The 21851-nt window shown below is 46.2% G+C and overlaps 1 protein-coding gene and 1 pseudogene across 1 annotated transcript in view; both read right to left on the bottom strand.

Moving 5' to 3' along the window:
• Window positions 1–256: 256 nt before the first annotated feature.
• LOC116541603 lies at window positions 257–5735 on the bottom strand (annotated as a pseudogene).
• A 9093-nt stretch (window positions 5736–14828) lies between these two features.
• CASP14 (caspase 14) overlaps window positions 14829–21851 on the bottom strand; it is an 8040-nt gene continuing 1017 nt past the window's right edge. Inside the window, exons 2-7 of the mRNA XM_032265859.1 lie at window positions 20953–21025; window positions 19267–19416; window positions 18940–19165; window positions 17893–18009; window positions 17638–17741; window positions 14829–17163 (exon numbers count right to left, since the gene is read on the bottom strand). Coding sequence (XP_032121750.1) covers window positions 17059–17163; window positions 17638–17741; window positions 17893–18009; window positions 18940–19165; window positions 19267–19416; window positions 20953–20979 — 729 coding nt within the window. The 5' untranslated portion in view covers window positions 20980–21025 and the 3' untranslated portion in view covers window positions 14829–17058. The remainder of the gene's footprint in view (window positions 17164–17637; window positions 17742–17892; window positions 18010–18939; window positions 19166–19266; window positions 19417–20952; window positions 21026–21851) is intronic.

Genomic DNA, 21851 nt, shown 5'->3' with positions numbered 1-21851 from the left:
TGGTTGAAAACAAACCCAAAGGCTACATTGTGTGACATGTCCTATGATATGAAATGGAAGCTTCTGTGTTTATAAATAGTTTTATTGGGACACAGCCAAGCCATTCCTTGATGTCTCATCTATGGCTGCTTTCACCAGACAGCAGCCGAGTTCAGTCATTGCAGTGGAGATGGTAAGGTCCCTAAAGCTGACAATATTGACAACCTGGACCTTGACAGAAAAAATGTGCTGACTCCAAATCTATGGTGTGGCTCACCAGCGGGTTCGTTCTGAAGCACAGTCCCCCCATCCTCCTTAAACCTTGTCATGGTCACAATCCCTGTGGCCCGCAGACCGTGTGACTCCCAGTGCCCTCCACGGGCCCTCTGCAAACCAGCACCCCCGTCACTCTGGGCTCAGGCCACACCAGTCTCCATGATTTCTTTGAACAACAGAGGCTCCCTCTCATCATGGAAACTTTGAACTTCTTGTTCTCTTCCAGGGGGAGAGTACACCGAAGGCCCATGGAACTGGGCCAGCTTACCGCTAGAATACGAGTTTCTGGGGGGGAAAAAAAGAGGTTTTAAATTCAATTGGTGAAATGGTATGATGCCGCCTAGTGGCCACTTCTCCAACTGCAGTTTTCAGAGTTTTTAGAGCGGTTGGGAAGGTTTCCTCCCAGACTCGTCCATGGTAGGAGCTAGAGCAGCATCCCAGATCTGGTTCTTCTGTATCTCTGAACCTAAAGCCTATTTGGGTCCCAGTTATCTACAGGACCCCCATCTAGCCCAGTGATGCTCAAACTTTTAAATTACAAGCTTTTTTGTTTGTTTGTTTGTTTGTTTGAGACGGAGTTTTGATTTTGTTGCCCAGGCTGGAGTGCAGTGGGGTGATCTTGGCTCACTGCAACCTCCACCTCCTGGGCTGAAGCAATTCTCCTGCCTCAGCCTCCTGAGTACCTGGGACTACAGGCATGTGCCACTAATTTTGTATTTTTAGTAGAGACGGGATTTTTCCATGTTGGTCAGGCTGGTCTCAAACTCCTGACCTTAGGTGATCTGCCTGCTTCAGCCTCCCAAAGTGAGGGGCTTTTGTTTGTTTGTTTGTTTTTAGAGACAGGGGTCTCATTATTCTGCCCAGGCTGGACTCGAACTCCTGGGCTTAAGTGATTCTCGTGCCTCAGCCTCTTGAATAGCTGGAGCTACAGGTGCACTTCATTGCTGCCTGCAGTGATGTTCAAACTTTAAGGATCATATGAATGCCTCGGGAAATTATGATTAGCAGGTGTGGGATAGAGTGGGAGCCTTCATTCTAACAAGCATGATGATTCTTCTGATTCATGTATCACTTTGGGTAGCAGGCTCTAGTTTTTCTGAAGAAAAGAAGTCATTAAACTTGCTTAGTAAAGGGACAAACAGTAATTTTTTTTTTTTTGAGACAGGGTTTCGCTCTGTTGCTCAGGATAAAGTGCAGTGGTGCAATCACAGCTCACTGCAGCCTCGAACTCCTGGGTGTGTGATCCTCTAGCCTCAACCTCGTGCGTAGCTGGGACCACAGGTGCACACCACCACACCTGGCTAATTTTTAAATTTCTGTAGGGATGGGATTTCACTGTGTTGCCCAGGCTGATCTCAAATTCCTGGCCTCAAGTGATCCTCCCCCTTCGGCCTTCCATAGCGCTGGGATTATAGGCATGAGCCACTACCCAGCCAGAATTTTATATGTTTTTAATTGGTCATAGAATCTTCTTCTCTTTTAAAATTAATGTTCTTCTTTTTCCTTTTTCTTGTATCCAGAATCTATTATATTCTGGAAGAAGATATTCTTTTTCTTCTTCTTCTTCCTCCTCCTCCTCCTCCTTCCTCTTCCTCGATGGAGTCTCATTCTGTCACCCAGGCTGGAGTGCAATGGCATGATCTCGGCTCACTGTAGCCTCTGCCTCCCAGGTTCAAGTGATTCTTCTGCCTCAGCCTCCCAAGTAGCTGGGATTACTGGTGCCTACCAGCACACCTGGCAAATTTTGTATTTTTAGACTGGGTTTCACCTTGTTGGCCAGGCTGGTCTCAAACTCCCGAGCTCAGGTGATGTGCCCACCTTGGCCTCCCAAAGTGCTGGAATTACAGGCGTGAGCCACTGTGCTCAGTAATATCTTCTATTTTTTTTCCAACCATTTAAAAACGTTAACATTGTTAAACTCTGCAGGCCATGTAAGAAGAGATCACAGGCAGGATTTGGCCTTGGGCTATAATCTGCAGGCTTCTTCTCTAGACTCTGAATGCTAAGCTACATCTTGTTCTCGTCAAGGTCCGGCACTCTGGGATGGGTTCGCTGTTTGAACCTTGGCTACCACGTCTTGCCAGCTTTACTTTTGAAGCTTTAACTTTCCCCTCTGTGAAAAAAAGGTGTTTAACTAGTAGGTTGGTGCAGAAGTCATTGCTGTTTGCCATTACTTTCAATGGCAAACCGGAAATTACTTTCGCACCTACCTTGTAGGGCTGTTGTTTAAACTTTATTGAGACTGTGCATATAAGGGAGTTAGCGTTGTTTAGATAATAAATCTCGGTTGTCATCATCATTACTGGCATCACACTGATACTCAGTAAGCAAATCCGTGCAACTTAGATCCTTCATCCTTTTCTCCAGTTCAGCCTGTGGTCCCTTGACCAGAGCACGTGGTCAGTCATAAACTTGAGAGGATGTATTGGGATATTGGGACACAGTCTTTTTTTTTTTTTTTTTGAGATAGAGTCTCGCTCTGTCACCCAGGTCACCCAGGCTAGGGGACAGTGGTGCAATCTTGGCTCACTTCAACCTCCGCCTCCTGGGTGCAAGTAATTCTCCTGCCTCAGCCTCCCGAGTAGCTGGGACTACAGGTACCCACCACCACACCTGGCTGAATTTTGTATTCTTAGTAGAGATGGGGGTTTCACCATATTGGCCAGGCTGGTCTCGAACTCCTGACCTTGTGATCCACCTGCCTGGTCTTCCCAAAGTGCTGGGATTACAACTGTGAGTCACTGCGCCCAGCCGTTTGACAGTCTTTGTAGGTTGCTGACATTTCCTAAACTAACTGTATTTGTTTTCTAGGGATGTTGTAACAAAGTACCACAAATCAGGCTGAGTGTGGTGGCTCACACCTGCAATCCCAGCACTTTGGGAGGCCAAGGAGGACAGATCGCTTGAGACCAGGAGTTTGAGACCAGCCTGGGCAACATGGTGAGACCCTGCTCTATAAATATATATTGCTGGTTGCAGTGGCGTGGGCCTGTAGTCCCAACTGTGCAGGAGGCTGAGGCAGGAGGATTGCTTGAGCCCAGGAGTTTGAGATGAGGTTGCACCTGAGCTATGATTCCACCACTGTACTCCAGCCTGGGTGGCAGAGTGAGATCCTGTCTCTCTCTCTCAAAAAAAAAATAAAAAATAAAAAAATAAAAAGTCCATAAACTAGGTGACTTACACAATAGAAATTTGTTGGCTTACAGTTCCGGAGGTTAGGAGTCCAACATGAAGCTGTCAGGCTGGTGCGGTGGCTCATGCCTATAATCCCAGCACTTCAGGAAGCCGAGGCAGAATTTGAGACCACTCTGGCCAATATGGTAAAACCCTAAACACCACAGAGATATTCCTCAAGAAGAGCAACCCCAAGGCATATAAGCATCAGATTCACCAGGGTTGAAATGAAGGAAAAAATGCTAAGGGAGCCAGAGAAAAAGGTCAGGTTACCCACAAAGGGAAGCCCATCAAAATATGGCCACATTCTGAGGTCCTTGGGGTTAGGACTTCAACACATCCTTTTGTATTTTATTATTATTATTACTTTTACAGACAGGGTCTCACTCTGTTGCCCAGGCTGCCATGTGGTGGTGCAGTCATAGTTCCCTGCAGTCTCGATCTCCTTGGCTCGAGAGAGCCTCCTGCCTCAGCCTCCTGAGCAGCTAAGATGACAGGTGCACTACATCTATCTATCTACCTGTCTCCCTATTACATCTATCTACCCTGTCGCTCTCTGTCTCTGTCTCTATCATCTGTCTATTGATCTATCAATCTATCATCTATTATCTATTGATTGATCAATTGATCTACCTACCTACCTATCTCATCTTTCTATCTATCTGTCTGTCTGTCTTTCTGTCTGTCTGTCTATCCATCCATCCTATCTATCTATCCATCTATCGCTCTATCTATCTATGAATGAATGACAGATCTTGCTCTGATTCCCATGCTGCTGAAGTATGGTGGTGCAATCATAGCTCACTGCAATCTTGAACTCCTGGGCCCAATGATCTACCTGCCTCAGCCTCCTGAATAGCTGACACTACAGGTGTGCACACCATGTCTTGCTAAAATGATTTTCTTTGTGGAGATAGGGTCTCTGAATGTTGCCCAGGCTGGTCTCAAACTCCTGGCCTCAAGCGATCGTTCCACCTTGGCCTCCCAAAATGCTGGGATTGCAGGCTTGAGCCACCACACCCATCCTTTGTCAATACTAAAATGAGTGTAGCCACATGTCTTGTTTTCAACTACTCTTATCCACCTAGCAACCCTAAATGCCCGATCCCCCAGAGGGGCTGATTTCAGGCCACTTTGATCTTTGCTATTCTGATCTTCATGGGGAAGATAAATCATGGGGAAAATGCACGCCTTCCCTTTGGGGGCCCATGCACTTTGTTCATCTCTTTAAGACACATTTACCACATTGTACTGAAAGGATTTATTCCTTGTCTGTATTCCCAGCTAGGGGATGGGATGCGCTCTGTGTCCCTAGCACCCAACAGTGATCCTGGAACATCATAAGCATCCAATAACTGTTCTGCCGTAGGACAGGGGGACGGCCGCTTTGCCAATGAGCTTCCCCAGGGCCTCTTCATGTCCTTGTTCTGTAGGCTGTAGATAAAGGGTTCAGCATGGGGATGCTCACCTCACACATGAGGGCGGCTGCCTTGTCCTTCTGGGAGGAGCTGGGGGATGCGGGCTGTAAGTACACAGCAAAGATGGTCCCATAGAACAGGGACACAACAGTGAGGTGTGAGCCACAGGTGGATAAGGCTTTCCACTTGCCCCGAGCAGAAGGGATCTTAAAGACTGTCCAGAAAATGCGGATGTAGGAAAGAAGGATGCAGGAGAGTGGGTGATGCCCATAACGACACCAGAAACCAAGATCACCAGCTCATTGGTGTGCATGTCTGAGCAGGAGAACTTCAGCAGGGGCATGAGGTCACAGAAGAAGTGGGAGACTTTGGAGCCGGCACAGAAGGTCAGTTGAGCCATGAGGCAGGTGTGTATGAGAGACTGGATGTTGGTGATCACCCACGGTGCCCCCAGCAGCAGCCCACAGACACGGGGCACATGAGGACCAAGTAATGGAGCGGGTGGACAATGCCACGAAGTGGTCAATGGCCATTACTGTCAGGAGAAAGCTGTCCATGGTCCTGAACAGGTGGAAGGTGTACATCTGGGTGAGGCAGCCTGCTAAGGGGATGGCTCTGCCTTGAGTCCTGATGGATGTTCACTAGCATCTTGGGGACGGTGGTGGAGGATCATAGGATGTCAACGAGTGACATGTTGGACAGGAAGAAGCACATGGGCATGTGGAGGCGAAAGTCCGTGAGGATGGCCAGGATAATGACGACATTTCCGATGATGGTGACCACATATGTGGAGAGGAATATTGTGAAGAGGAGGGTCTGATGCTCTGGCTTTTCTGAGAGTCCCTGGAGGAAGAATTCTGAGATTTCAGTTTGGTTTTCTGGTTCCATGTATGGTCTGTGTCTAGTGGGAACAAAAAGGGAGAGAAGCCATATAGGGCCAGGGGTCAGAGATGCCATTCTGGTCCCAGCTTCCCACGGAAACCTATACTGTTCTGTGAAAATTCCATCATATCCATCAAGTTCCTTTGTGTTCGGTTATCCTCAAGCCATTTTCAGGGGGCTTCTGTTGCCTCTCAAGCCAAGCCATTCATGCCTGAGGCAGTCAGTGTCTCAAGGACCTAACGGAGCTGCTGATATTCAAACTTGGGTGTTCTCTATAAACACTTTTGCATCCTTCAGTGGAGCAAAGCTTCATAGAAAACAAAACCAAGTGGCTCATGTCTGTAATCCCAGCACTTGGGGAGGCCGAGGCGGGCAGGTCACCTGAGGTCAGGGGTTCGAGACCAACCTGGCCAACATGGTGGAACATCGTCTCTATGAAAAATACAAAAAAATTAGCTGGACGTGGTGATGGGCACCGGTAATCCCAGCTACTCAGGAGGCTGAGGCAGGTGAATCACGAACCTGGGAGGCAGAGGTTGCAGTGAGCCAAGATCGCACCACTGCACTCTAGCCTGGGTGACAGAGCAAGACTCCATCTCAAACAAACAAACAAACAAACAAATGAAAATCAAGCAGAATCAAACCCAACCAAAACCCTATACAGTAAAAGGAACCTTACAATCTTCTGTTTTCCTTCTTTTCCTTTCCTGTTATCTTTCCCTCTTCTTTTTTCTTTTTCTGTTTTTGAGTCAGGGTCTTGCTCTGTCACCAGGCTGGAGTGAGGTGGTGCCATCTCAGCTCACTGCAACTTCCGCTTCCCGGGTTCGAGTGATTCTTGTGTCTCAGCCTCCCAAGTAGCAGGGATTATAGGCACGCACCACCACACCTGGCTAATTTTTGTATTTTTCATAGAGATGGGGTTTCACCATGTTGGCCAGGCTGGTCTCGAACTCCTGACCTCAAGTGATTCACGCTCCTTGGCCTCCCATAGTGCTGGGATTACTGGTGTGAGCCACCATGCCTGGCCAGCTCCCTCTTTTTTTTCCTCCCCCCACCCTCTTTCCCTTTCATCCTCCCACCAACAATATGTAATTTTAACAGCAGTTTTGTGTTAGAAACAGATAAATGGATAAAGAAAATGTGGTAGGAATACACAATGGAGTACTATTTATTCAGCCATCAAGAAAAGAGGAAATTCTACCATTTGCGACCATATAGACAAAGCTGGAAGACATTATGTAACATGAAATAGCCAGGTACAGAAGGGCAGATCCCACATGTTCTCACTTATATGTGGAATTTAAAATGGTCAGTCTCATAGAAGCATAGAGTAGAATTGTGATTACCAGAGGGTGGGGGAGGGGGGTGGGTGTGAGGGAGATATTGGTGAAAGAATACAAAATTTCAATTAGATGGGAGGCATACATTCAAGAGATCTACTTGTACAGCATAGTGACTATAGTTAATAACAATGGGTTGTATACTTGAGAAACTCTGAGAGTCAATTTCATGTGTTCTCATCACCAAGAAATTATAGGCACAGATGTTCTGAGACTGATAATGGGGTCATACATTGAAAATATCATAAGTCAGGTTGGGCGCAGTAGCTCACACCTGTAATCCAAGCACTTTGGGAGGCTGAGGCGGGTGGATCACCTGAGGTCAGGAGTTTGAGACCAGGCTGGCCAACATGGCGAAACCTGGTCTCTACTGAAAATACAAAATTTGCTAGGCGTTGTGGCTCATGCCTCTAATCCCAGCTACTTATGAGGCTGAGGCAGGAGAATCACTTAAGCCTTGGTGGCAGAGGTGGCAGTGAGCCAAGATTGCACCACTTTACTGCAGCCTGGGCAACAAGAGTGAAACACTGTCTCAAAAAAATAAAATATTGTAAGTAAAAAATGCATTGAACATGCCTAACCTACCAAACAGCACAGCTTAGCCTCGCCCACTGTAAAAGTGCTCAGAACACTTACATTAGCCTACAGTTAGGCAAAACCATCTAATACAAGGTCACCATGCCAGGCTAATGAATTTTTTTTTTTTAAGAGAGATGAGATCTTGCTATGTTGCCCAGGCTGGTCTCCTGGACTCAAGTGATCCTCCTGTCTCAGCCTCCCATATTGCTGCGATTGCAGGCGTGAGCCATTGTGCCCAGGGGAACTAATAGTCTTGATTCGGGTTCAAAACAGGCTCTAATCATAAAGCAATTGGGCACAGATGGTTTATTTGGTCCCAGAAGTGGGGAAAGTGAAGCAGGAAAGAAAGTGTGCCAACAAACATATCATATTCCCTTTGTGGGAAACAGGGCTCAATTCTGTCAGGGGTGTTCTCTGGGGTATTACATAGAGCTCACTTTCAGAATTATTCCACTGAGGGAAGAGGTACTTGAGTATTTACCATTGAGTCCCTCGTTGGTTGACAGTGGTACCTGGGGGTGTTAAATCCCCTGCTGTGCAGGCTGCTCTGCATTGCACACTGGCTGAACACACTCCCACGGTGCTGGAGAAGATGTCCAGACAGCAAAGACAGAGGCGGGGGCTTCCGCCAGCACATGTGAAATTGCCCACTGCTGCTGTAAGGTGAAATCAGTGGTGAGACAAGGGGCTACAGGTTGGGGCATCTTCAGCATCTGCTCGAGGACTTGCTTTTAGGTAAGGAAAAGAGTGAGTCTTTTTGTTTGTTTTTGAGATGGAGTCTTGCTCTGTCTCCCAGGCTGGAGTGTAGAGATGCAATCTACGCTCACTGCAACCTCCGCTTCTCAGGTTCAAGAGATCCTCCTGTCTCAGCCTCTTGAGTAGCTGGGACTACAGGCCTGCACCCCCACACCGAGCTAACTTTTGTGGATGTTTTTAGTAGACACGGTGTTTCACCATGTTGGCCTCGCTGGTCTTGAACTCCTGACCTCAAGTGATCCACCTGCCTTGACCTCTCAAAGTGCTGGGATTACAGGTGTGAGCCATTGCGGCTGGCCTACTGTACCTTTTCTGTGTTTAGATGCACAAATACTTGCTGTTGTGATACACTTGCCTACGGTATTCAGTATAGTAACGTGCTATATGGGTCTGTAGTCTAGGAGCAATAGACTAGACTGTCTAGCCCTGGTGTGTAGTGGGCTACACCATTTAGGTTTATGTAAGTTCACTCTAGGTTATTCACATGATGATAAAATTGCCTAATGCATTTCTCAGAAACAATCCCTGTCATTAAGTGACACATGACTATATATGTTTCTCTAAAACCTACTTATTTATCTACTTTTTTTTTAAAACTTGGCAGCAAGTACATCATGGAATTCCTCCAGGTGAACAGATAAATATCTAACTCATTATTTTTAATAGCTACCTAATGGCTCATGGCAGGAGTGTACTCTGATTATTCAACCCTTCCACATCTGAGAGCACACAGGTTATTTGCAGTTTACCTTTTGCTGCTACTGCAAATGATTCCTTGATAAATATCATTCTATAGGGTGGATTCCCACTGTGGAATTTCAACGAGGTAGTGTTCTAGTCACTTTCCAAAAACGCAATAATAAATCACGTTCCCACAAACAACACACAGGTGTGTCCTTTTCAACACACAGTTGCAAGCACTGGGTTTTATTGCATTATGATTTTTTGAATGATCGCCAGTCCGATGAGTGAAAAGTAGCAAGTCACTGTTACTCTCATTTTCGCTTCCCTGACTGATAGTGAAGTTAGATCTCTTTTTATTCTAGCTCTCTCTTTTTTTAACTTCACTATCAGGAAAGACCTCTTTTCATATTTTTATTTTATTTTTTATTATACTTTAAGTTCTGGGGTACACATGCAGAAGGTACAGGTTTGTTACATAGTTATACACGTGCCATGGGGGTCTGCTGCATCAATCACCTCCTCATCTACGTTAGGTATTTCTCTTAATGCTATCCCTCCCCTAGACCTCTCCCCATGACAGGCCCCAGTGTGTGATATTCCCCTCCCTGTGTCCATGTGTTCCCGTTCTACTCCCACTTATGAGTGAGAACGTGCAATGTCTGGTTTTCTGTTCCTCTGTCAGTTTGCTGAGGATGATGATTTCCAGCTTCATCCATGTCCCTGCAAAGGACATGAACTCATTCTTTTTTATGGCTGCATAGTATTCCATGGTGTATATGTGCCACATTTTCTTTATCCAGTCTATCATTAATGGGCATTTGGGTTGGTTCCAAGTCTTTGCTATTGTGAACGGTGCCACAATAAACATACATGTGCATGTGTCTTTGTAACAGAATGATTTATAATCCTTTGGATATATACCCAGTAATGGGATTGCTGAGTCAAACAGTATTTTTAGTTCTAGATCCTTGAGGAATCTTCACACTGTTTTCCACAATGGTTGAAGTAATTTACACTCCCACCAACAGTGTTAAAGCATTTTGATTTCTCCACATCCTTTCCAGTATCTGTTGTCTCCTGATTATTTAATTATTGCCTTTCTAACTGGTGTGAGATGATATTTCATTGTGGTTTTGGTTTGCATTTCTCTAATGACCAGTGATGATGAGCTTTCTTTCATGGTTTGATGGCTGCATGAATGTCTCCTTTTGAGAAGTGTCTGTTCATATCCTTTGCCCACTTTTTGATGGTTTTTTTTTTCTTGTGAATTTGTTTAAGTTCTTTGTAGATTCTGGATATTAGCCCTTCTCCAGACCAGAGAGGAATGTTATCCAAACACCTTATGAGGGGAATCTGATACCAAAGGCATTGAGGGACACATTGGGGGCCCCAAGCCATGTGCCACGCAGTCCTCAGAGTTTATGGGTGCATAGGAATTTATCTCCTAGCCAAACAGGTTACAGACAGTTGCTTGGTATGTAAGAAAACTAATAAAGTATTAAAAAAATTACCCCTTGGGGGAAGGAATCCAGGCTTAAGGCCATTCCAGAGTATCCAGATTGATTACACAGAGATGCCTCCAACTGGTCATCCAAAGCATTTATTGGTAATAGCAGATCACCTTACTCATTGGGTAGAACCTATTTCCTTTTCAAGTACAACTGCTAATAAGGCAGTCAAGGCATTAGTTGAAAATATTATATCCAAGTTTAGATTAATAGAGAACATTGATTCACATAACAGGACTCATTTCACTGCACATGTTATTATCCAGGTGCTGGATATAACATGGAAATATCACACTCCCTGGCACCCACCTTCATCAGGGAAAGTAGGAAGGCCTATTACCCTGTTAAGAGTCTCAGTGGCAGCCGGGCAAGGTGGCTCACACCCGTAGTCCCAGCACTTTGGGAGGCTGAGGTGGGTGGATCATGAGGTCACGAGATCAAGGCCATCCTGGCTAACGTGGTGAAACCCCCTTTGTACTAAAAAAAAAAAAAGAAAAAATTAGCCAGGCATGGTGGAATGTGCCTGTAGTTCCAGCTACTTGGAGGCTGAGGCAGGAGAATCGCTTGAACCCAGGAGGAGGAGGTTGCAGAAGCCGAGATCGTGCCACTGCACTCCAGCCTTGGTGACAGAGCAAGACTCCTGACACTTGTCTGAGTGTGGGGTTTCCTTTTGGGTAATTAAAATATTCTGGGACTAGACAGAGGTGTTGGTTGCACAACACTGTAAATGCACTAAATGCCACTGCTTGAATATTTTAAAATGGTAAAGCGAGGCTGGGCGTGGTGGCTCACACCTGTAATCCTAGCACTTTGGGAGGCTGAGGTGGGCAGATCACTCGAGGTCAGGAGTTTGAGATCAGTGTGGCCAACATGGTGAAATCCCATCTCTACTAAAAACACAAAAATTAGCCGGCCATGGTGGTGGGCGCCTGTAATCCCAGCTACCTGGAAGGCTGAGGCAGGAGAATTGCTTGAACCTGGGAGGTGGAGGTTGCAGTGAGCCGAGATCGCATCATTGCACTCCAGCCTGGGCAACAGAGCAAAACTCTGTCTCAAAAAAAAAAAAAGAAAAAGAAAAAGAAAAAAAAAGATTAAGGCAATACATTTTATATTATGTGTATTTTACCACAATAAAAAAGCACCTTGTTGCCATGGTTCTGTAACCCCCTTACGATGCTTTATTTTTCTCCACGACACTCAGCACTACCAAAAATACATATTGTGGTGTTATGTGTTTGCTTATCACATTTCCCCTACTACAGTGTAGGTCCCATGAGATCAAAGACTTTGCCTTTGTCAATGACACTATTTCCAGCACCTAGGACAGCATTTGGTATTCGATAGAGATTTGATAAGTTATTTTAATGCAATGAATGAGTGTACAAATCTATCAAAATTAAAATGCTCGTAGCCTTTGAATGAGCAATACTGCTAGAGAAATGTTTGTACGTAGTATGTGACACTCACTCCTGGTGGTACATTGAGATGATGTAAGATTTTAATTGTATATTCTTGTTGGTATGGTTATTTCCTACTGTGGCAAGTGATACTAACTTTCCTTTTATAATAGGTACATTTTCCTTTTTTTAAAACAACGGCTTTGTTAATATATAATTAACATACCATAACATTCACCCTTCGAAAGTATCTAATTCATTGTGGGACCTGGTGGCTCATGCCTGTAATCCCAGCACTTTGGGAGGCTGAGGCAGGAGGATCGCTTGAGCCCAGCAGGTGGAGGTTGCAGTGAGCCGAGGTTGTGCTACTGCACTCCAACCTGGGCAATAGAATGAGAACCTATGCCCATCCACCCAAAAAAGAAAGTATACAATTCAATGGTTTTTGATATGTTCAAAGAGTTATGCAACCATCACCACTATCTAATTCCAAAAGTTTTTTTTTTTTTTTTTGAGAGGGAGTCTCACTCTGTCACCCAGGCTGGAGTGCTGCGGTGTGATCTCAGCTCACTGCAACCTCTGCCTCCCAGGTCCAAGTGATTCTCCTGCCTCAGCCTCCCAAGTAGCTGGGACTACAGGCACATGCCTCCATGCCTGGGTAATTTTTTGTATTTCCAAGAGTTTTTAAATCACTCCAGAAGGAAACCTGTAGTCATTAAACAATCACTTCTCCTTTCTTTCCCTTCAACTCCTGGCAGCTGCTGATCTGCTTTCTGTCTTTATGGACTTCCCTGTTCTGAGCACTTCGTATAAATGAAACTGTGTAATATGTGACTTTTTGCAATGGGCTTTTCCACTTTGCATAATGTTTTCAAGGTTCATTCAGGTTGTAGCCCATATTAGTCCTTCATTCCTTTTCTTTTTTAAAATTAAATTAAATTATTTTATTTTATTTTATTTTGAGACAGGGTATTGCTCTGTTGCCCAGGCTAGAATGCAGTGGCATGATCATAGCCCACTGCTGCCTCGAATTCCTGGACTCAGGTGATCCTCCCACCTCTGAAATTTTAATTTCTTTTTTCTTTTTTCATTTTTTGAGACAGAGTCTCACCCTGTTGCCCAGGCTGGAGTGCAGTGGCATCATCTCGGCTCATTGCAACCTCCACTTCCCAGGTTCAAGCAAGTCTCCTGCCTCAGCCTCCCAAGTAGCTGGGATCACAGGCGCCCACCACCATGCCCAGCTAAATTTTGAGTTTTTAGTAGAGATGGGGTTTCAACATGTTGGCCAGGCTGGTCTTGAACTCCTGACCTCAAGTGATCTGCCCGCCTCAGCCTTCCTAAGTGCTGGGATCACAGGCGTGAGCCACCGTGCCTGGCCTGATTTTAATTTCTTTAGGAATCTCCATACTGTCTTCTACAATGGCTGCACCATTCTATTTCCCACCAACATAGTACAAAGTTTCCCTTTTTTGCACACCCTCACCAACACTTATCTCCTATCTTTTTGATAATAGCCATCCTAACGGGTGTGAGGTGATATCTCAAAATAGGAATTTTTGGAAAGATATTAGGGTAGAGGTTGTCAAACCTTCCCTGTAAGAGGCCAAATAGTTGATAGCCAGCGTTATGGGCCATATGTTGTCTGTTCTAAGTACTCACCTCTTCCGTTGTAGGGAGAAGGCACCGCAGACAGTATGTAAGTGAATACATTTACCTGTGTGCCGGCAAAGCTTTGTTGATAAAGCAAACTGCAGGCTGGATCTGGTGAATGAGACACAGTTTTCTGAATCTCATATTTGGAAACTTCAGAATCATTGGGTGATTGGACAGCAGGTTGGCACATAAATGAGTGTATAGAACTCAGTGCATGCAGCACCCCGGATCTCTTGGCCCTGGAAACCCACCCCTGCATTGGCCACTTGCTTTGCCATTTCCATGGATAAAACCCCAGTTACTGCCATGGCTAGAGCACTGAGTGTACCACAAAAGAGGACAACACACAATTTACTCCCTAAGGCGGAGGTTCAGGTTCAGATGGATCAGGGATGATGTGCTTATGCGAATAGACAGGTGTCAGTTTCCTGAGTGCTCATAGGAGAAAGGCTTTGAGGCTACGCTTGAGTTCATTAGGAAAAATATATGTGGTTGATTAGTCATGTCTGCCGTGGGCACCGGGCTAGAGAGAGGTGGCACACTTGCTAAATGTCTTTGATTCTGTAACTAGCCCACCTCCAATGTCCCTTATAGCTCTGAAAAGCAACATTTCTGTGTCTGCATACTTCCTTGGAAACATTCTGGAGATGGAACGATTATGTAAAAGATGGCCATTCAGCATGGAAGTGTTGCCTGCAGCTTTACAAATTCCCAAGCCATCTGTTTCTATGAAAGAGACAGGAGCTCACTGTGGAGGGTCACGCCTGTTATCTCAGCACTTTGAGAGACCAAGGCAGGAGGTTTGCTTGAGACCAGGAGAGTGAGACTAGCCTTGGCAACATAGTGAGACCCCATCTCTACAAAAGAATAAGAAAATTAGCCAGGTGTGGTGGGGCACACCTGTAGTTCTAACTACGTGGGAGGCTGAGGTGGGAGGACGGCTTGAGCCCAGGAGGTTGCAGTGAGCTATGATGCACCACTGCACTCCAGACTGGTTGGCAGAGCAAGATTTTATCTCTTAAAGAAAAAAAAAAGGAAAGAAGACACAGGATGAGGCTCCTGATTCTCCATTCATGATAGACACACCTGGGAAGAAGTTGCCACTGGGGGAAAAAATTAAATCCATAACTCATTCATATCAGCCTCATGGTTTCAGCACAGAACAAAGATTTCAACACTTTCTTTCAAAGTTTGACAACTGTTTATTGAATACTTATTATGCAGATCAAGCACTTGTTCCCTGTCCTCCGGAAGTGGTCATTTCCAGCATCTTGTTCTGGGCGAGAGGGCAGGATCAACCAGAAAAAAGAGTGGAAATGGGTTTTTGGAAAAAGTAGGGGTGGGGGGTAGTAGAAGAGGGATAAAGGGAGAGGGAGAGCCCCCCAGCTTAGGGGCAATGGTGATAGCAAACGCTTAGAGGCAAGGGTGAGTAAGACGACATTAGCCTTGCTCAAAGAGTGAATTCATGGCGGAAGAGGTGGGAGATGTGTTAAGCTAAGTGCTGGCAGATGGCAACACTGGAAAGGTGTGAGAGATCCCGATGTGCAGTTTGACTTTGGTCTTTATTTGATTGATTGATTGATTTTGGAGACCAGATCTCACTCTCCTGCTTAGAGCTGGGATGCAGTGGCATGATCATAGATCCCTGCAGCCTCAAACTCCTGGGCTCAAGTGATCCTCCAACCTCAGCCTCCTGAGTAGCTGGGACTACAGTCACTTGCCACCATACCCAGTTAATTCATTAATTAATTAATTATTTAATTTTTTTTGTAGAGATGAGGTCTTGCTGTGTTGCCCAGGCTGGTCTCTAACTCCTCTCCTCAAGTGATCCTCCCACTTCAGACTCCCAAAGTGTTGGGATTACAGGTGTGAGCCACTGAACCCAGACCCCTGGTCTTTAAGTAATAGGGTATGTCATGCCTTCTTGAGTGTTCCAGGGAGATCACTGTTATAGATGATACAGAAAACACATGGAAAGTGAGTTGGAAATGCAGAGAGGCAAGGGAGGAAGTTGGTTGCAAAGATGCAGATAAGAGAAGATGAGGACTTGAGCCTGGAGAGTAACATGTCAGGGAAGAGAAGACAGGCACGAAAGTTGTTTCAAAATCAAGCTGGACTGGGCATGGTGTCTGGTGGCATATGAAGGATGCAAGAAGAGAGGGGTCATAGATTAACTGCAGAAATCGCAACCTGGAATCTGAGGTTGAGGATACCAGGGGATGCTTGGAGGAGAAGAAAAGGTTCATCTTTAGCTCTGAGTTTTCAGTGACACTGGATGCACCCACAGATTATCTGAGCAGGAAAGGTCAGGGCTGGGGATGGGGAGATACAGACTGGGAAGATAGTGAAGCCGGTCTGACTTCCAGCCTGGTGCTACAAGGTTACCTGGAGGTAACCTTAGCTGGTGGTTATTGAGAATTTCTAGAAACTTCCAGAAGGCTCCTACCTTGGAGGTAGGGAAAATTATTAGGCATCTTCACTAATCAAGAAAGATTTCAGATGGATCAAGACTTAGCATGTCGTGGAAAGGAGGCTGGACTGGAAGTCAAACCTTGTCCTTGTCTCTGTCTTACTGTGTTGCATTTGACAAATTATTGAACCTCTCTTGTTAAGAGAGGTTAAACATTATATTGTCTGCAAAATAGCAAGGTGACAACAGGGAATTTGACATAGCTCCAGCATGCTCTAATTCAGAGTAGTTGACTGCAAGAATAGATGAATGGATGGATTTTCTTGGAGAGAGGGCAGAGTCCGGGGTCTCAGGGGGAGGGGTGTGAGGAGGAAGAGATCCAGAAAGGAAGAGACAACTTCATTATCCAGAGAGGCCATGAGCCAGGAAGAGAACGGAGTTAAGACACCAACTTGCTAGCCAAGGAGGAGTGGTTTTGGAAAGAATGGTTCTTGCCTTACTAAATCACCAGAGTGAAGGAGGGAACTGGAAGTTGGGAATGCATTGACCACAGGAGGAGGTTTTATCTCCAAGTGAGATGCAGGAGCCAGTGGAGGTTGGATTGGGGTGGGAGGGGATGAGTGGGCATTGATTTGTCCATGGAAAATCTTGAGTTTTATCCTGTTTCTGCTTCATGGGAGAAAGAAGACCACAGGAACAGAAAGTAGGATAAGTGAATGCACTCTTAGGTCTCGTAGGTTGCATTAATAAAGATAGAATGTCCAGCCTGAGGGAGATGATGTTAATGTTACCACCGTGCCTTGTGCTAAGTTTTGGCTGGCTTGCTCTAAGAAGGACAGGGACAGATTAAAGGAGGACCTGCATGAGGGGCATGATGAAAAAGAAACTAGGCGTCATTTATCCTTGGGAAGAGAAGATATTGGGAAGTGGTAAGAGCTGCCTCTAAATTTCTGTGGTACAGAAGGAATGATGGAAGGAAAGCTCCTCCCTGTCTTTCTGCTCCTACTGCAGATACAGCCGTTTCCGGAGGGTGCTTTGGATTTCAGGGTTCACTTTCCTTGGTTTTCCTTCCTGATCCAGCTCTGCTTCTGCCATCTGCCGGGTCACCTGCAGCAACGGGTGTGGTCAGCTTGGAGAAGTCAGTGTCATGGGCTTATGGGGGGAGGGTTAGGTAACGGGGCAGGTGGGTATTCTTGTCCCAAGATTAGAGACCTTTATGGTCTCCTCCTGTACCATAGTTTGTATGGAATCCTTGGTTGGCCATTTGTTTTCCTAATTTGCAATAAAAACACATACAAACATTAAAAGAAAACAGTTTGCCCAAACATTGTTTATATCCAAGGGGAGGTTTGATTACAGAAATTTATCTGTATTTCACTGAAGTGATTTCACATACTGTGAGTTTTGAGAGTTCCTGCATTTGGGAAAGTTGTTGGAAGATGGGCATCTTAGTTTCTGTGTTGAGATGTGCGTTGGGTTTGGGGCTGGGGGAACTGGAGAGGAGTTAGGAAGAGGCGCAGCCCCCTCTGCCTGCACCCTACTTGGCCTGAGTGGTGGCCCAGCTACCTCATGTCAACTCACCTCTGTCAGAAGCTCCAAGATATGTCCTTTTCTCTTTGTGAACACATCAACCAGGGTCTGGATGAAGCAGGAGCCTTTCTGATCATGTCGGTAGGAGATGTATCCTGGGAATCCCAGAGAGGTGGGCTCGGGGGAGGTTTAGGGGGGTAGAGAGAGGGGATCCTGGAAGGGGGTTGGTCCTGGAGGAGAGGTTCAGGGGAGTGGCAGGTGATGGGGAAGAGCAGAGGTAGCATTGGGCCAGCTGGGAGCTCATACCCTCCACCGTGGAGTAGACGTGCAGGGCGTCTGTGTAAGTTGGGATGGTTTGGGGGCCGTCTTTGGTGACCATCACAATCTCATCCCCACCTACTATTTCACCGGAGTCCATTTGTTCTGAAACAACAAGCAGAGGAGAAGACAAAGTCAGAGAGAAAGGTAAGGAAAGGGGCCGGGCATGGTGACTCACACCTGTCCTCCCAGCGCTTTGGGAGGCTGAGGCAGGAGGATAACTTGAACTTGGGAGCTTGAGGCTGCAGTGAGCCATGATTGTACCACTGCACTCTAGCCTGGGTGACAGAGTGAGATGTTGCCTCTTAGAAAAAAAGGTAAGGAGAAGGTCCTAGGATGGTCTGGTGGTATGCAGGTACAGTGGGGCTTTTTAATTTAATATGATTTTTTAGAGACAAGGGCTTGCTCTGTTGCCCAGGCTGGAGTGCAGTGATGTAATTATAGCTCACCGCAGCCTCTAAATCCTGGGCTCAAGTGATCCTCTTGCCTCAGCCTCCTGAGCAGCTAGAACTGCAGGCCCATGCCACCATGCTCCTGGCTAGTTTTTAAATTTTTTTGTAGAGCTGGGTTCTCACTATGTTGCCCAGAAGCTAGTCTTGAACTCCTGGCCTCAAATCTTCCCACCTGGGCCTCCCAAAGTACGGGAATTACAGGCATGAGCCATGGTGCCTGGCTTCAGCTGGGGCTTTGGATCTGAGACTGGCTTGGATAAAACCATAGACTTGGTTGGGCGTGGTGGTGGCGGGAGGCTGAGGCAGGAGGATTGATTGGCCTCAGGAGTTTCAGACCAGCCTGGGCAACATAATGAGACCCTGTCTCTACAAAAATTAGCTGGACATAGTGGCAGGCGCCTGTAGTCTCAGTTCCTCAGTAGGCTGAGGCAGGAGGATGGCTGGGGCCTGGGAGATGGAGATTGCAATGATTTGAGATTGCACCAGCGCACTCCAGCCCGGGTGCTAGAGCAAGACTCTGTCTCAAGAAAACAAAACAAAACAAAAACAACAAACCACAGACTGCTCTTGGGTCTGTCCCCACCTCCTCGACAGGCCTGTATGATGTACACCTTGGGCTTGGCTCGCAGGGCCTGGCAGTTCTTGTTGTTCAGAGCATCAAAGAGGTTCTCCAGCTTGACCATCTCCCCATCTTCTCCCTTGAGGAGGCCTTCCCTCCCGTGAGCCATGAGTACCACAAAGGCGCAACTGACGGGTTCTTCCCAGGAATCGATGGACTGCTGGAATTTTTCCAGCTCTTCCTGGAATTGCTGGAGTGGGAGGAAGAACCAGACTCAGCTGAGTCCCTAGAGCCCACACATCCAACCTAGTATCTTTCCCCCAGCCTGGCTTGGAGTAGGCACCCTGATACCTGGGCAGTGGGGTCTCTCTTCATGGTGCTTTTGAATCTCAGCTGCTGAAACATGTGTTCCAGGGCATCCAGGTCTTCTTCGGAACCTTCCCGGGCTTTGGTGACACACAATGTGAGGGCCAGGCGGGCACCTGACATATCGTATTTCTCCTGGGCCAAGAAATGACAAAAATCAGCATGGGAGGTTCAAGGAGAAGCTGATGTAGTCAAAAGAGGTGTGGAGGCTGGGTGTGATGGCTCATGCCTGTGGTCCCATCACTTTGGGAGGCTGAGGTGGGAGGATCACTTTAGCCCAGGAGTTTGAGACAAGCCTGGGCAACATAGTGAGACTCTGTCTCTACAGAAAATGACAAAATTATCTGGACCAGGTGTGGTGGTTCACACCTGTAATCCCAGCACATTGGGAGGCTGTGGTGGGCGGATCGCAAAGTCAGGAAATAGAGACTATCTTGGCTAACGTGGTGAAAACCCATGTTTACTAAAAATACAAACAATTGGCTGAGTGTGGTGGCATGCACCTGTAGTCCCAGCTACTTGGGAGGCTGAGGTAGGAAAATCGCTTGAACCCAGGAGGCAGAGGTTGTGGTGAGCTGAGATCACACCATTGCATTCCAGCCTGGGCAGCAGAGTGAGACTCTGTCTCAAAAAAAAAAAAAAAAAAAAAAAGAAAGACAAGAAAAAAAAGAAATTAGCAGGTTGTGCTGGTGTGCACCTGTGGTCCCAGCTACTTTGGAGGCTGAGGTGGGAGAATCACTTGAGCCTGGGAGGTTGAGGTTGCAATGAGCCATGATCTTGCCATTGCACTCTTGCCTGAGCAACAAGTGAGACCCCGTCACAAAAGCAAACAAACGAAACAAGAGAGGCTTGAGCTAAGGGTTGTCAGGTACAATACAAGATGCTCAGGTACATTTACATTTCAAATTAAAAAAGAAATGATTTTTTAGTATAAGTATATCCCAAATATTGCATGGGATATACTTATACTACACAATTATTTGTTGTTGATGTGAATTGGGTGTCCTTTATTTTTATTTCCCAAACCTGGCAACCCAACCTGGGGTCCAGCTTTGTCCTAGATTGGTGTGAACTTGGGGCAAGTTACTGCACCCATCTGATCATCTGAGCCTCACTTTCCAAATATAGACAATGAGAGCGTGTGTGATTTTGAAGATCCCTTCCAGTTGTCATATTTTGTGGCTTTACAAGTCTCCTCATCCTCCCCAAGGATGTGCTGAGCATTCCTCTATTACCTCCTCACTTGCAGAGGTCTCAGAGTTTCTGAAGCTAATACTGAGATCCCGTGCTTTCCATCTGAGGAAGAAGAATTTTGGGGAGTCAACATTTCTTTTCAGAACAGAAGCAGGGTACTGAGTACCCCAGTGATAAGAACGTCATCTTTTAAAAACTCAACGTAAAATTGTTAATTGCAGGACTTCTCAGAACGTTTAATGTGTTGAGAAGAACTTGATCTTTGGAGTCAGATGTAGCTGAGTCTGACTGCCCCCACCCCCCAACCTAACTTGGGTTCCATCTCTGAGTCGTTTTTTGCTGTTTTGTTGATTACAAAGTACCTCCTAGCTCTGACTTCTGGTCATGATGTTTTCACTCCCTCTTTCCAAGACATTAAGGTCCTCACCTTCCTTCTCCCCATATGATCACCCTCCCCTCAACCTGCACCCAGCTGACCTCCTCCAAAGGTTGCAGATTGCTCATTTCTCCTTTGACTGTAAGCTCCAGCTCCCAGTACTCTTGTCTGATCCTGGGGATCAAGAAAAAATAGGTTAAAGGTCATTAAAAAGAGGCAGAGGGGCTCAGGGGACAAACTGGCTTATCTGGATTTTGGAGATCAAATAGCACCCCAGTGGTGGGGATTTTGTCCATGGACAGATCTGGGCAAAGGATGATAGTCCATGAAGTAGTAATATATCATCCCTAGAATGACAATTTCATGGTGTCTTCAGACTGCTGGGCCCACCCCACAATGCCCCCCACCTCCAAAAACTTCCCGTATCTCCCTTGGGTCATTCACCAGCTTGTGATGGACTGAGCTTCCCTCTGAAAGCCCTGGAATGATGAGCGGAGGCAAGTGGCCCATGTGTTTCCTTTTTCTACCCAGGAGATGACGGGCTGGGGAAGCCATCTCAAAGATGCCTTGGAGGTGGATTTAAAAGGAGAATGCCATCAAAGTGGGGAATACAACGTTGATATTATCTCAGTTGATATTATCTAATACAAAGGGGTCAATCCATCTCCCTTGCTCTTACTTGAGGCTGAGTGTCTGTCCACGTTCTCCATTCTCATCTCTGAATCCTGTTCTGTCCTGTTCTGTTCTCTGACTACATAGACAGATTTTTATCATACTCTTGGCATTTCACCATCTCCTTGCCTTTCCCTACACTTTCTTATCAGTAGGGAATGGTTTCTTTTCTTTTCTTTTTCTTTTTTTTTTTTTTTTGAGATAGAGTCTTACTCTGTCGCCCAGGTTGGAGTGCAGTGGCGTGATATCAGCTCACTGCAACCTCTGCCTCCTAAGTTCAAGTGATTCTCCTGCCTTAGCCTCCCGAGTAGCTGGGACTACAGGCACC

The sequence above is a fragment of the Sapajus apella genome, unplaced genomic scaffold, assembly GCF_009761245.1.
Source record: "Sapajus apella isolate SASKATOON/1434 unplaced genomic scaffold, GSC_monkey_1.0 scaffold152, whole genome shotgun sequence".
In the NCBI taxonomy this organism is placed as follows: Eukaryota; Metazoa; Chordata; class Mammalia; order Primates; family Cebidae; genus Sapajus; species Sapajus apella.
The sequence above is the reverse complement of the archived record's forward strand: the minus strand, read 5'-3'. Positions and strand labels throughout refer to the sequence as shown.